A 15,163-nucleotide genomic window follows, 5' to 3' on the forward strand; every position below is an offset into this window, starting at 1 on the left:
AGGACACCTTGTGAGATGTGCCCAGTATTTGCCGATGGCTATAAAGGTGGAGACATTTCTCCAGTAACTTGTCAATACATGATGGAATGGCTAGGTGCAGTGATTTCTGGAATTGAAATAGGAAATAGGAGCAGGCCATCCGGCCCATCGAGCCTGCTCTGCCATTCAATGAGATGATAGACTCATCTGCACCTACCTGCCTTTTCCCCATATCCTTTATTTCCTGTACTATGCAAAAATATATCCAACCTTGTCTTAAATATATTTACTGAGATATCCTCCACTGCTTCAATGGGCAGTGAATTCCACAGATTCACCTCCCTCTGGGAAAAGAAGTTCCTCCTCATACTGTCCTAAGTCTACAACTCTGAATTTTGAAGCTATGTATAGACAACACTTTCCTTATTCTAATACATCCAAATTTCAAAGTATTATCTTCCAAAAACATGAACTACGATCTTCCAATTTTCGATCTCTTTGGTCCATAAATCAAACTCTGTGGCTGCTGTTTTTTGTAGTTTTAATTCATTGATAAAACAGATAAACATTTTGCATAGATTCACATTAAGATTTTCATTAAGATGAATAACAGAGCATTTACTGTATAATATAAATATAAAACGTATATAGAGATACTCAAACTTTAAAGCGATACATAACGGTATTTAAAGAGATACACAAAAAATTCAAAGAAAAATATCTTGTGCTCACACTTCCTTCATATCTGGTTGAATAATGTGCAAGCTGTTAGACCAGGCGGATATTACGACATTACATCATAGTCACTCTGGTAACACTTCAAACAATAATCATCTTAAAGAGGCAGTTACAAAATTAACTAAGATTTAAAAAACACAAGGTTTTAATCTTTATGCCAGGGGTTCTCAATCTTTTTCTTTCCACTCACATACCACTTTAAGTAATCCCTATGCTCTGTGATTAGTAAGGGATTATTTAAGGTGGTAGTGAGTAGGAAGGGAAGGTTGAGAATCACTGCTCTAGACCCAATTGTTACTGAAATATTTTGCTTGAGAAAAATTGTCATTGGCCCATTTCCTTTGGAGTTATGAAACCGTGAACATAACTAGTCAATTAGATACAACTGCCTTAAAAATGTTTTGCCCCTGATTTTCATTTGTACTCAGGCTGTGATGCCTCTCATGTTAGTGTCCAACAATAGTCAGTCAGCATTGATGGATTCCAGTTGCCCTGATACTGTCTTTCAATGGTTGCAATGTCCTGGTGAAACCTTTCGCCATGTTTGACACTGAATGCACCAAGATCAGCAGGAAAGAAGTCTGAGTGCGAATGCAGAAAGTGAATTTTCAATGACATATTGCACTTCATGGTTTTGTATGCTTGAAGTAGACAAAATATGAAAGGAAATGACAAAAATGGGTTACATCTAAAAATGTGATGTGAGAGAAACATTTTCTTTCCTTTCAAAATATTTTTATTAATTTGATAGAGAGAAATATTACATGTATATATTGTTTAGATATTAATTATATAGCTTTTATATAATGCAATGCAGAATGAGTCATATATAAATTATACATTGTCTTATATTCTTTCTTTGGCTTGGCTTCGCGGACGAAGATTTATGGAGGGGGTAAAAAGTCCACGTCAGCTGCAGGCTCGTTTGTGGCTGACCAGTCCGATGCGGGACAGGCAGACACGATTGCAGCGGTTGCAAGGGAAAATTGGTTGGTTGGGGTTGGGTGTTGGGTTTTTCCTCCTTTGCCTTTTGTCAGTGAGGTGGGCTCTGCGGTCTTCTTCAAAGGAGGCTGCTGCCCGCCAAACTGTGAGGCGCCAAGATGCACGGTTTGAGGCGTTATCAGCCCACTGGCGGTGGTCAATGTGGCAGGCACCAAGAGATTTCTTTAGGCAGTCCTTGTACCTTTTCTTTGGTGCACCTCTGTCACGGTGGCCAGTGGAGAGCTCGCCATATAATACGATCTTGGGAAGGCGATGGTCCTCCATTCTGGAGACGTGACCCATCCAGCGCAGCTGGATCTTCAGCAGCGTGGACTCGATGCTGTCGACCTCTGCCATCTCGAGTACCTCGACGTTAGGGGTGTGAGCGCTCCAATGGATGTTGAGGATGGAGCGGAGACAACGCTGGTGGAAGCGTTCTAGGAGCCGTAGGTGGTGCCGGTAGAGGACCCATGATTCGGAGCCGAACAGGAGTGTGGGTATGACAACGGCTCTGTATACGCTTATCTTTGTGAGGTTTTTCAGTTGGTTGTTTTTCCAGACTCTTTTGTGTAGTCTTCCAAAGGCGCTATTTGCCTTGGCGAGTCTGTTGTCTATCTCATTGTCGATCCTTGCATCTGATGAAATGGTGCAGCCGAGATAGGTAAACTGGTTGTCCGTTTTGAGTTTTGTGTGCCCGATGGAGATGTGGGGGGGCTGGTAGTCATGGTGGGGAGCTGGCTGATGGAGGACCTCAGTTTTCTTCAGGCTGACTTCCAGGCCAAACATTTTGGCAGTTTCCGCAAAGCAGGACGTCAAGCGCTGAAGAGCTGGCTCTGAATGGGCAACTAAAGTGGCATCATCTGCAAAGAGTAGTTCACGGACAAGTTTCTCTTGTGTCTTGGTGTGAGCTTGCAGGCGCCTCAGATTGAAGAGACTGCCATCCGTGCGGTACCGGATGTAAACAGCGTCTTCATTATTGGGGTCTTTCATGGCTTGGTTCAGCATCATGCTGAAGAAGATTGAAAAGAGGGTTGGTGCGAGAACACAGCCTTGCTTCACGCCATTGTTAATGGAGAAGGGTTCAGAGAGCTCATTGCTGTATCTGACCCGACCTTGTTGGTTTTCGTGCAGTTGGATAATCATGTTGAGGAACTTTGGGGGACATCCGATGCGCTCTAGTATTTGCCAAAGCCCTTTCCTGCTCACGGTGTCGAAGGCTTTGGTGAGGTCAACAAAGGTGATGTTGTCTTATATAATTCTTGAAAAAAATGAAATGTCCTTATGAGAATTTCCCCTCATATTGAGATATACATTGATTATCAAAATAGATCGATCTCTTCTAGTTGTAGAAAAAGCAAAAATAAGAACAAAAGAAAAAAGGGAAGAAAAAAAAGTTATATTATTATTGCGTTTTATTATGAAAAAGTTATCTTTCTAGCTTTTTTTTCTCTGAAAAGTCCTTTAGGATTTTGTCTAAATTTAAACTGCTAATTTCAGATTCAATAGACATAATTGCCAAAATGTTCAAACATTTTTGCTGAATTGATGATCTCGAGTAAGTTTTGATTCATTTCAGCTTGGAAAAACTCCTTTTTCCTGATGACATAATCATTAGGATTGCCAGAAAATGTTTTGTTGACATTAATTAAGCATCATGTTCAAAACTTGAGCATCAGTGGCACTAAATCTAAATTGGAGGTTGTTATTTTGGACTTCTACTGTGCAGTACAAAAAATTAAAAATATAAACAGTATAAACAAACACTACTGACTTTATGAGAATTCAGAAGAAAATTAAAATTGTTGCTGTTCTCTATAAAAGCTACAATGTGGTGTTAGGTGTATGTTGCAATGTGTTGTGTGTATTTGACAAGTAGATATTACCCTAGCACGGGGCCTAATTGGAAGCAATTGGTCCAATTGAAATGTTTTGAAATTCCTGTCTGATCAGCAACATGGATCCATTCCAAGTTTCTGACCACAGCAATGGGTCTACAGCAGATGCTATTTCACTGGCTCTACACAAAACCTTGGAACACCCTGGACAGCATAGATGAATAGACCAGGTTGCTCTTTAATGACTACAGTTGGGAATTCAACATCATCATCATCCCCTCAAAAGTGATCAGCAAACTCCAAGACCTGGGCCTCAATCCCTATTGTGTAATTAGATCCTTGATCTCCTCACCCCCAGCCCCAATCAGTATGGATTGGCAAGAGCATTTCCCAAACAATCTCCATCAGCACTGGCGCATCACAGGGCTGCATTCTAAGCCCCCTGCCCTACTTGCTTTATACGTGCAACTGTGTGGATTGGTACTATTCGTTAATTTGTTGACAATACCACAGTATTGGGCTGTAGAAAAAGAGTTAGCATGCAGGAGGGAGATTCAATACTTAGTTGAATGGTGTATGAACAACCTCTCACTCAATGTCACCAAATCAAGGGGCTGATTGTAGACTTTAGGAAGGGAACACTAGTGGTGTATGATCCAGTGATCCCTGGGGGATCAGAGGTGGAGAGTCAATATGTCAGAGGAACTTTCCTACACCCAACATACCAATGTCATCGTGAAGAAAGCACGTCAATGCCTCTACTCCCTCAAGAGTTTGTGAAAGTTCAGTCTGACATTGGAAACCTTGGCATACTTCTACAGATGTGTAGTGGAAAGTGTGCTGACTGGCTACATCATGTCCTCGTTCCTCTGAGCGGGAACGCCTTGTAAAAGGTAGCGAAGACAATCCAGTACATCACTGGCAAAACTCTCCCCACCATCAAAAAATTCTACATGGAAGGTTGCTGTCTGAGAACAGCAGCAATCATCAAGGATCCACACCACCAAGGACATGCTCTGTTCTTGCTACTGCCATCAGAAAAGAGATATAGGTGCCACATGACGAGCACCACCAGGTTCAGGAACAGTGGTTAACCTTCCACCATCAGACTTCTCAACAACCAATTCAATCAGAAACTCGTTTAAGGCCTCCTATTTTGCACATTATCTAGTTCTGAATTTTTTTTCTGTATTTGCACTGTCAGTTTGTTAACATTTCTTCTTTGTTTACAGTTCTCTCTTTGGCATAATTATCTTTTTTTTTTTGAGTACAACTTTTTGTACTGCCTCTTCGTAGAAATTCTGCCTGGCCGCATGTAAAAGAATCTCAGGGTTGTCCGACTGTAAACTTGAACTTGGATGATGCCCCAGATTCCAGTATCTGGAGCGTCTTTTGTGTAACTAATTAACGCGTTCGAAGCATCGTGAAACACAATCCACGAGCAAGGAGTTCGAAAACATTAAGTTTAGGTTCTGAAATTAAAACGGAAAGAAATGCTCAAGTACTCACAATATTCCCCTGATATCTTGGGGGCTGTGGAATGATTTGAAAACAAGTTGTGCTTTTTGAACGTGACTGAGCAGGACACCGCAGAGTGACGGGCAGCTGTAAAATCGGAGTGGGTGAGAACAATAAGAGGTGGTCGGAGGCGGAGCTGTTCGCTGAGGTCGGAGTGACAATCCTGGGGCGGAGCTGCTCGAAGGGGCCATTTAGAGGCTCAGAGCTGCCTTTTAACGCCGCCACTCGACTGAGTATTGACACGGAGGACGAAGGCTGGGCTGTGGCAGCAACATGACAAGCAACAAATGTAATGTGATTGTTGTCGGTGGCGGGATCTCAGGTCAGTCGTAACTTCACCGAAAATGCGTTGTTGGAAAAAACGAGGAGATAGAAATGGGGAGAAGTGCAAGCGGAACCCCTTTGGAACTAACCCCAATGTGCATGGGTAGAAGGTCATCTGTCATTACAGAGTGACTGAAGGTTTATTCCAAGGGTGAGATTAAGGTCAGCGCGAAGGTGCTGTTGATATTTCTACATTCCTTGGCCGGAAAGTGGGAACCTCTGGTTTATCGAACATGCATCATCAAAACCGCTTTCGCCAGTTCAGTGTTTGTTAATGACCAGTTTCAGAAAGACTAACCGATGATTCCATGTTATACAAGCGTTTACCATTGTGCTGCCACTAATGCTCCTTCTTGGTCTGTAATATTGTAAAACCATGGTTACATCGTTTTGAATAGGGTTTTTTTCCGCCAGTATATTAGCATTGAGTCTCGTTTCCACTTGGCATATTACATTCTGCATTCAACAGCATTAATAAAAAAGCAATGCATTAAAATAAAAAAAACCTTGCTTCCTTGCCACCTGCGTTGAATCGATTTTCTATATTCTGTTAATAAGGGAGGTATGAGGAGGCTGGGTGGTAAGAGGAGGGGCAGAGCGGAGCGAGCTGGGATCAATGCTGACTTATTATTTTAATCCAGTTACGTTGCTATTGGTTTTACCTGCAGAGTTAGTCAATTCCTGTAGTCAACAGGTTTTGGAAAGCAAAAATCTAGATGCACAAACATCAGAACTGTTCAATCGTTGATTTAGGATTAAATGTGAACAAAAAATGCAAGACCATATTGTCCTATCTGTGCAGTAGTCATGTCACAATCTACCATAATGCCTTTCAAATTGTAGTGTATGTATTTAACAATCCTGTAATCATTTATTTGTACAATTCCATCAGGCATCTGTTTTATGAAGGTTGGTATTTTAAAAACATTTGAATATTATGAGCACCAGAGTTGTTACAAAACAAAATCAATTATTTGTGTGTGCATTGCAATGTTTGCTGGATAGAAATTGGGTGAATGGACCACCAATTTTAATTGTGTTCTCATTTATGGGATTTCAATGAGTAAAGAATTAAGATTTAGACCTTCACTCTGTTAGAATGAAGACTGCAAATGTATCCAAAGCAAGTCAACCAGTTGGACTGGTAATATTTGCGACGAGTACAGAACTAATGGTATGGACATGCTTGTCTTGGCTCTTGATCAGTTTCTGAGATAAAGAATGGTCTTAATAAGAGAGAATGTTAATTTTTTTCTTTTTAAAAAAAATTATGTCAACCAGGCTTTTGTTTTTATTATTTATCAATTTATTTATATATCATTTTATGTCAGCGTTTACTCTGATAAAACTCATTTGTAGACAGATTAAATAACTAATGCCTTGTTAGGCCTTCATAGGCTGTACCTAAGCTGATTAAAAACTGATTTGTATCTTGGTCATTTTTGCCTCATCTCTGGAAATGAAATGAAATGAAAAACACCTGCAGATTTAACTGGATGTATATTAATAAGAAATTTCTGTTAATTATATCTAATATCTCTGAAACTAGCCTCATGAAATAAATCTAAACCTCATAAACCTTCTATTATGAGTGAGATAATTTGTCTAATGGTTCTTCTGCAAATCTTCATATTCTTCTGCAAATCTTCATATTCTTCTGCAAATCTTCATATTCTTCTGCAAATCTTCATATTCTTCACCATAACTGGCCACACAAATTTATTTCCAAAACTAGCCATTTTCCTAAACTTGAGTGTGAATCTATCTATTTCTCAAATTGGAAGCTTTTGGGAATTTTTACATAGAATGAGCAATATCTGGAGTACATCACCTCATAATGCATTGTATGTGATTCATCTGCTTCCTCAAATGCATTCTTTTAAGTTGTTTATTCCACGACCCCATCCCAAGGCTTTCCCATTTACCATCCAAAAGAATGTCCATTACCAGATTTCTGTCCATCCCACATCAATGAAAGGACCATAGTGAAAGTTTGAAAATGCCAGGCATTGAAAGGAGCCATGGTACATGGCCTCTCCTGTGCTTTTTGGCCCAGGAACAGCTGTTGATGTATGTTTCAATGGTCTATTCTGGAGGCTTCTCATCTGGTTCCATTTAGCCACTAATTTGTGGCTGTAGCATTTTTTTTTCAAGATTTGAACTCAGCACTGTTACCGCTGCACACTCCCAAGATTAATTTGCTGCTTGTTCTCATTTATATGCTGCCAAACAACAATGCTGTTTGTAGACATGGTCTGTGGTGAATCTCTGCCAAGCTGCCTGTCTCCCCTCTGGCGAGCCTTACTGTACTAACATTGGCTGTGCATTATCTCTACTGTTAAGGACACTTCCTTTGGATATAAATGTATATGCATCCATTGTTTTTCATTATTGTACCATGAGTTTCTGCTAATTATTGTTTGACCACATCGTCTTTGTCTACTTCATCAACTGGCACTTCAATTTTATTAGCAGAAATGGATGCAGCCCTCAAGCCAGAGCGGCTGATAATCAACCAGTCTGCCCCAATGGCCAGAGAAATTTTCAACCACTGGATTGCTTGTTTCGATTACTACGTGGCTCGAAACAACGTGGTCAATGAGGCGATACAGTGGGGCCACCTGAACTCTCTGCTGGGTGAGGTCCCTTTCGCCGTAACTCAAGGAACTTCCACTCTGGCTGTAGCCCGGGAACGTCTGACTGCTTACTATGCAGCGCCATGGAATGTGGTGCTTGATCGACACCAGTTGCTGACTAGATGGCAGAAACCTAGAGAAAGTGATGCTGCCTATGCACTGGCTTTCGACTCACTGGCAAATGAATGTGATGTCAGGCAGACAATGTGCAACAACACCGCAATGCCTTGAAGCTGGATGCTTTAGTCAGCGGGATTGACTCCAGTTACATCCGACAGAGGCTTCTGGAGACGGAGCTCTTAACCTACGACTGGGCAGTCACTCTAGCTAAAACACTGAGAAGTGCCATGCGGTCCAGTGAAATGCTAGAAACCGAAAAGTAAACATCCAGGAGTGCTGGGACCCCAAAGGAAAGAAAAAAGTGAACTCCTGAAAAATTCTACTTCTGTGATAAGAGCTGGCACCCCAGATAGAAGTGCCTGGCTCGATTTGCTACCTGCAGCTATTGTGGGAAACTCGGCCACTTTGCTAAAGTGTGTAAAACGAAAAGTACTCCCACTGATAAGAAAAAGAAGAAGAAGAAGAGAAGCACCAAGAAAATGCATCCTGGAGCTGCAGGAATGGAAGACAACTGTGAAAAGGGGGAATCTTCAGAAGAGCAGGCTGAATTGACATCGAGTGACGGCGAGGTGAGATCCCCTGTGATAGCTCAATTGACTTCAAAGCTTGGGGGATATAACGGACTGGAACGGTCGACTATGAAGGGGGAGGTGAATGGTGAAACTCTTGATTGTCTAATAGACTTGGGGAGTGCTGACAGCTACATCCATGAGAGAGTTACCAGAGCCTTAAATTTGTGGAGATATCCAGCAAACCAAAAGATATCGATGGCTTGTAGTGAACTTACAAAAACTGTGTGGGACAAGTGTAAAGTTACTTTAAATTTGCAGGGACATTGCCTGGCTGATGTGTGGCTCTTTACTATGCCAGAGCTCTGCACCCGTGTGGTACTGGGGTTAGATATTCAATCTCAGATGAACAGTGTAGTGTTACATTTCGGTGGGCCACTACCCACACTTACCATCCCCCGCGCTAGTTACTGCGGTCTGTCCACATTAAAGATCAAAGCTCCCTCCCTTTTCAGTGATTTATCCCTCGAGTGTCGGCTGATTGCCACTAAGAGCTGTTCTTACAGCAAAGAGGATCGTGAGTTTATCAAAGCTGAGACCCAGAGATTGCTTAAAGAGGGAGTAATTGAACCCAGTAAGAGTTCGTGGCGAGCCCAGGTGGTAGTTGTGAAAAATCACACTAAGAAATGACTGGCTATTGACTATAGCCAGACAATCAACCGTTACACTAACCTGGATGCCTACCCCCTGCCACGCATCAATGAAATTATTAATCAGATATCGCACAACAAAGTGTACTCCACTATCGACCTCAAAGCAGCTTACCACCAAATCCTCTTTTTTTTTTAAAAAAAAAAGGAATGACCCAGTTTAAAATGGTACCTTTTGGAGTCACTAATGGTGTGTCAGTGTTTCAGAGGGAAATGGATAAGATTGTTAGGACGTATGAGTTACAGGGTACGTTTCCCTATCTGGATAATGTCACTATCTGTGGGAAAACATAGGCTGAGCATGACAACAACTTAAAGAAATTTTTAGCAACAGCTGAAGAACTCAACCTTACATTTAACAAGGGCAAATGTGTGTTCAACGCAACAGAGCTACCCATTCTGGGCTACATTGTCCGCAAGGGCAAAATCCGCCCTGACCTGGAAAGAATGGTCCCCCCTTAAGAAGTTACTACCCCCAAACTCAGCAAAAGCCCTTAAAAGGTGCTTGGGATTATTTTCCTACCACTGCAAATGGGTTCGGGACTACGCCACGAAGGCACGCCCTCTGTTTGACACTAAATCTTTTCCTCTCTCTCCAATGGCCTTGAAGGCTTTCGAGAGAATTAAAGCTGATATTGCCAAAGCTGCACTCTCGTCCATTGACGAGGATGTTCCATTCCAAGTGGAAACTGATGCCTCCAATTGTGCTTTGGCAGGAACCCTTAATCAAAAGGGTAGACCTGTGGCATTCTTCTCCCGCACGTTGCGCGGACCTGAACTTAAACACCCTGCCATTGAAAAAGAAGCCCAGGCTATTATTGAAGCTGTTTGCTACTGGAGACACTTTCTAGCCGGCAGAAAATTTACTCTTGTCACTGATCAGAAATCTGTAGCCTACATGTTCAGTACTAAACACAAAAGTAAAATCAAGAATGATAAGATGGCACGCTGGCGAATAGAACTCTCAACTTATAATTATGAGATCCAGTACAGACCAGGCAGGTTAAATGATCCCTCTGACGCATTGTCACGATCTGCTCCTGGTGCTCAGCTGGAGGGGCTAAAAGAGATCCATAGCATACTGTGCCAGCCAGGAGTCACAAGATTTTTCCACTACATAAGGGCTAACAACCTTACTCTCTGGAAGAAGTCAGGAAACTGACTAAAAGCTGTCCTGTTTGCGCAGAATGCAAACGGCAATACTTCAAAGCTCCAGAGTCCACTCTCATCAAGGCAACCCAATCTTTTGAGAGAATTAGCTTAGATTTTAAAGGGCCGTTACCTTCCAACAACAAAAATGTATATTTCCTTACTGTAAATGATGAATATTCCAGGTTTCCCTTTGCGATACAATGCCCTGCCGTCTCGTCAGCATCTGTCATTAAGTCACTTGACAGAATTTTCAACATATTTGGTTTTCCCAATTACATTCATACCGATAGAGGCTCAGCATTCATGAGCGCTGAACTGCGGAGAGCCCTGTTACGAAAGGGGATTGCCACTAACTGTACCAAGAGCTGCAACCCGCAGGGCAATGGGCAGGTTGAAAGGGCTAATGCTACAGTTTGGAAGACTGTTAATTTTGCTTTAAAAACACATGGTTACCCTGTTACCCGGTGGCAGGAGGTGCTGCCTGAGGCACTACATTCTATTTGGTCTTTATTGTGTACTGCAACAAATCAAACACCTCATGAACGCATGTTTGCCTTTCCTAGGAAATCAGGAACTGTGATGGACTGGCCAGCCTGTTTATCTGAGCCTGCAACCGCGCTGCTGAAGAGCCATGCTCGGGCACGTAAAACAGACCCCCTAGTCCAACCAGTTCAGCTACTGCATACTAACCCCGACCATGCTCATGTTAGATTCCCAGATGGGAGTACTGACACTGTACCCCTAAGAGATTTGGCCTCGCCTGGTTCACCCTTTCCTCGCACCCCTACTCAGAGGGAGCCTGAAAGGTTGGATTCATCCCCCCATCCCCAGCCTGTGACCCCTAGTAAGCTTTCAGATGGCCATGCTGAGGCTCCGCTGCCTCACACTGGCGATTCTGGAGCGGGTCCAGAAGCCAGTCCTTCCCACACTACAGTCCCAGGACCTGTACCAGTTCCCAAGGTTGCAAAGGAGCCACTTGTTTTGAGACGAAGCACCAGAATTCGTAAACAACCTGATAGGCTGACATATTGATAAAACATCTCATTATATTTCGATTGCTTGCTAGATACTGGCATATTTTGGCTGTTAGAGTACCTCAAGGCCAAACATGGTATCCATGTACCGCTTGCTTCAGTCTTTCCTAACAGCTGTCCTTTTGATTTTAACCCTTCTTCTGCCGGGGGGAGACTGTGGTGAATGTCTGCCAAGCTGCCCATTTCCCCTCTGGCAAGCCTTATTGTACTAACATTGGCTGTGCATTATCTCTACTGTTAAGGACACTCCCCTTGGATATAATTGTATATGCATCTATTGTCTTTCATTATTGTACCATGAGTTTCTGCTAATAAAAGCCATGATTTTTGTTTGACCACATCGTCTTTGTCTACTTCATCAACTGGCACTTCATGGTCTTTGTTCTCAAATTCCCTAATTAAAATTTTCTTCCCTCTATTTGTTTTTTTTTCCTCCCTTAAGATTTTCTTTAAAAATAACCATTTGGGTAGTTGTTGAAAATTTGTCATGTGGCTTGTGAGAAATTTTATTACACTCCCCATAAAGTACCTTGAAAGAATCCACAACATTTAAAATGTTTTGTGTCAATGTAAATTGTTGATGTTAAAAAGACCTATCTTGTTTGTTGCCACAGCTTGCTCTGAGGATATTTCTCTGGGGAGTACCAAATATAAATTAGGCTACCAATGTCACAACAGAATGATGCTCTAGTGCTGGAAAACTTGAATGAAGCTGGATATCACAAAATCTCTTCATGACCATTTTCCTTTCCTTGGCAGTTTGCTTATCAAAATATTCAAAGATAATTTGCATATAATAAGGGCATCTGGAAAGCATAAAGCAATCTGGAACCAACATACCAGAGAGGAGAGAATGTTCATTTTTAAAAAAAGGCACCCAAATTCCTCGAGGTCAAATCCTAGAAAGTACACAAAATTAAAGAGCAACAATGTTCTTGCAGTGTTTTCTGAAAGTTTCTTGAGGTTTAAGGGCATTTCTGGAAAGGTCATTGTTGGTCCTTGCTGTAGATGCAGGTGGTGGTGGTGAAAGAGCCTTGTGATGAATTTAGTCATTAAGGTGAAGATCTGTCACAATCGGACAACTGTTGACTGGGGAATTCAGGATTTTTGAGCCAAATGTTGTGAGACATTCGGATCATGATAATATATGATGTGGAGGGGACTGTACTTCTGGTTGAATTGTAATGGCATGAGAAATATCCATATGCTGCTTGTCAATCTGGCTCCTTTAGTTTGGATGTCATTGGAGCTATATGTGTCTTTTTAAAACAAAATGGAGTGAATTCTGTTATGCTCTGACAATGTTCCTGGTTATTGGAGGTGATAAATTGTTTGAGGCAGTAGTTACATTTTCTTGTTGCAGATGAAAGTGCTTGATTATTTTCATAGGTAACACCAGTGATTTAATGTTATGCAGCTTTTGTGGACATGAATGCTTCTGAGAAGCTGTGAATGGAGCCTTGCACCAATCAAGCATTCATGTCCATGTCACTTCTGACCTGATTGGTGGAAAAGGCACATGAGGTCGGGGGGGGGGGGGGGCAGAGATAATTTATGAAGTAGCTACAGTTTCAATATTGCACTATTCTGACAACCTGCTGATGAGAATTGGTTGTGCCAAGAAGTTTTCCTTCCAGCAGCTACACTTTGTTCTGTTGGTTTCATCCATTTGCCTTCTGGAAATAAAATGGTCAAGCTTTGTCATATGCTGCATTGATGTCAAATGCAGTTGTCTCACTTCCTCTTTGTAATTCAGTTCCTTTGTTCGTGTTCAGTACCAGATTGTAATGGAGTTTGGAGCTAAGCGGTCTTGAATAAAACTCCAGCTTCACCATTTGACAGCTTGCCTTGTTGAGCAAGTGCCACATTGATGACATGATAAAACTGATCAAGATGTAAATGATGAGAATGGATTAGTTGTGCGTGTGTGATCATTGTATCCCTGGATAGTTTTCCTATGTTTGAGTAGGGGTCAAAGTTGTTGCCATTTGCTAGCAGCATTTATGGGGATGTAATTACTCCTGGAATGCACCCATGCAGTCATCTTAGGTCAAGGATGATAATTTCCTTCTGGGTTTGAATTCTGAGATGGCTAATAAGCTCACTCTTGGAACAGCAGACTGCTCTGCAGATTGGCCAAGTGGTGGCTGATGAGGCAGTGTAGTCTTCTCCTATAAGTAGATCCTCTGTGTGCTCCAGATGAGGTTCTTGGTATTCTCCTCCCTTCTGGGCACTCATGGGCTGGAAATTTCCAAGAGAAGGTGGGAATGTTATGGGTTTTTTTTTTCCGCAAGGAGGCTTTGCGCACATGTCCTTGAACCTTTTTGTCTGTGGTCTGATCATTTTCTCCAATGACAAACACCATCGGCAGCATATGATAATGAGATGATTGTCATACACATTGCACAAAGTACATATGCGCTGAAATTCTTGCCTCCTGGAACTGAGCAGGTACTTATAAAGAAAAACTCTCATAGTAAATTATTTGAATTAAAAGGCAATAAATACATAAATATTCACAGTAATCCTAGTGCAAAACAAAAGTAACTTGCATTAATGCAGACAAACCTTTTGATTCTGCATTTCTTGCTGGAGCAATTTATGATTAGTGCACCAATGGGATGTCCAAGCATATGGTGGCTATTGGAAAGAAACTGTTCTTGAACCTAAATGTGCCGGCTTTCTTTTCTGCAATCCCATCCTTATTCACCTATGATCTCTTGCCTGATGGCCTGTGCTCCTCTCCTTGCCCCTTCTTCCCTCCTTTTTATTCAGGTGCCTGCCTACTTTGCTCAAACCTTGACGAAGGGCTCGGGCCTGAAATGTTGGTTTTCTATCTTGCTTTCTATGGTTTCTGCATGACCCTCTGAGTTTCTTATTTAACCCAAGGCTCTAGAGCTTGTATTTGCAAATTTGAAGAGATGGTAAAAGTTGCCTGAAGAAGTGAGCAAAGAGTACAAATGCTTAACTGAAATGTCGGATCAGAATGTGAGTGCACTTTTGACATAAAGAATTTTTATGGTTGAGGTGGAAAAATACCTGAAGCTTGGGGTTAAGGAAACCCTCAGTTGTGAAATCAAAACATTAAGAGATCTGTATTTTAGTAAAATGTGGAAGGAATAATAATTTCGTAAAGAAATGACTGAAACTGCATGCAGACATTGAGAAGTCGTATCAACTTTTCTGTAGTCACTGAGATGAGTGGTTTTAAATTGGATGATGATGAGTTGGCTCATAAATTAGATTTGGATAGCTCCTTGAAATTTTAAATATCTATTGGAATACAATAGAATACATTAGCATGTTTTTAAAAAAAACATAAAATGCACTTTTAAATTTTGGAGTTCCTTGAATGAACTTGCGAAGGTGGAGCTATGTAAATTTGTACAAGTAACTTATTGTGAGGGATGTCTTCAAGTGAGAGATCAGATATGACTTGATTTGATGTGATGACTTTAAGTGAAAGGAAGGCTGTAAGTATGTGGACAGCTTGATTTTAAAACCTCTGCATGGCAAGAAAGCTCATGATCTGATCAATAGAACACCATATATGGAGTCATCAAGTCATCGTATGTTAAACGACTATAAGCTAGTAAGCAAGAAGAGTTTAATCTGTAATTATCCTAA

The 15,163-nt window shown here is 41.5% G+C and overlaps 2 protein-coding genes across 3 annotated transcripts in view; one reads left to right on the top strand and one right to left on the bottom strand.

Annotated features, from left to right (window-relative positions):
- Positions 1–15,163, bottom strand: part of kdm6a (lysine (K)-specific demethylase 6A) — a 317,187-nt gene that overhangs the window by 298,139 nt on the left and 3,885 nt on the right. The window lies entirely within an intron of this gene.
- mao (monoamine oxidase) overlaps positions 1–15,163 on the top strand; it is a 134,064-nt gene that overhangs the window by 1,529 nt on the left and 117,372 nt on the right. The window contains exon 1 of one of the 2 annotated variants that reach the window (XM_069889302.1): positions 5,052–5,373. The exons of the other annotated variant lie outside the window; for it this stretch is intronic. Coding sequence (XP_069745403.1) covers positions 5,325–5,373 — 49 coding nt within the window. The 5' untranslated portion in view covers positions 5,052–5,324. Of the gene's footprint in view, positions 1–5,051; positions 5,374–15,163 lie in introns of those variants that run through there. 2 annotated transcript variants of the gene reach the window in all.

This window comes from Narcine bancroftii, chromosome 7 (assembly GCF_036971445.1).
Source record: "Narcine bancroftii isolate sNarBan1 chromosome 7, sNarBan1.hap1, whole genome shotgun sequence".
Lineage (NCBI taxonomy): Eukaryota > Metazoa > Chordata > Chondrichthyes > Torpediniformes > Narcinidae > Narcine > Narcine bancroftii.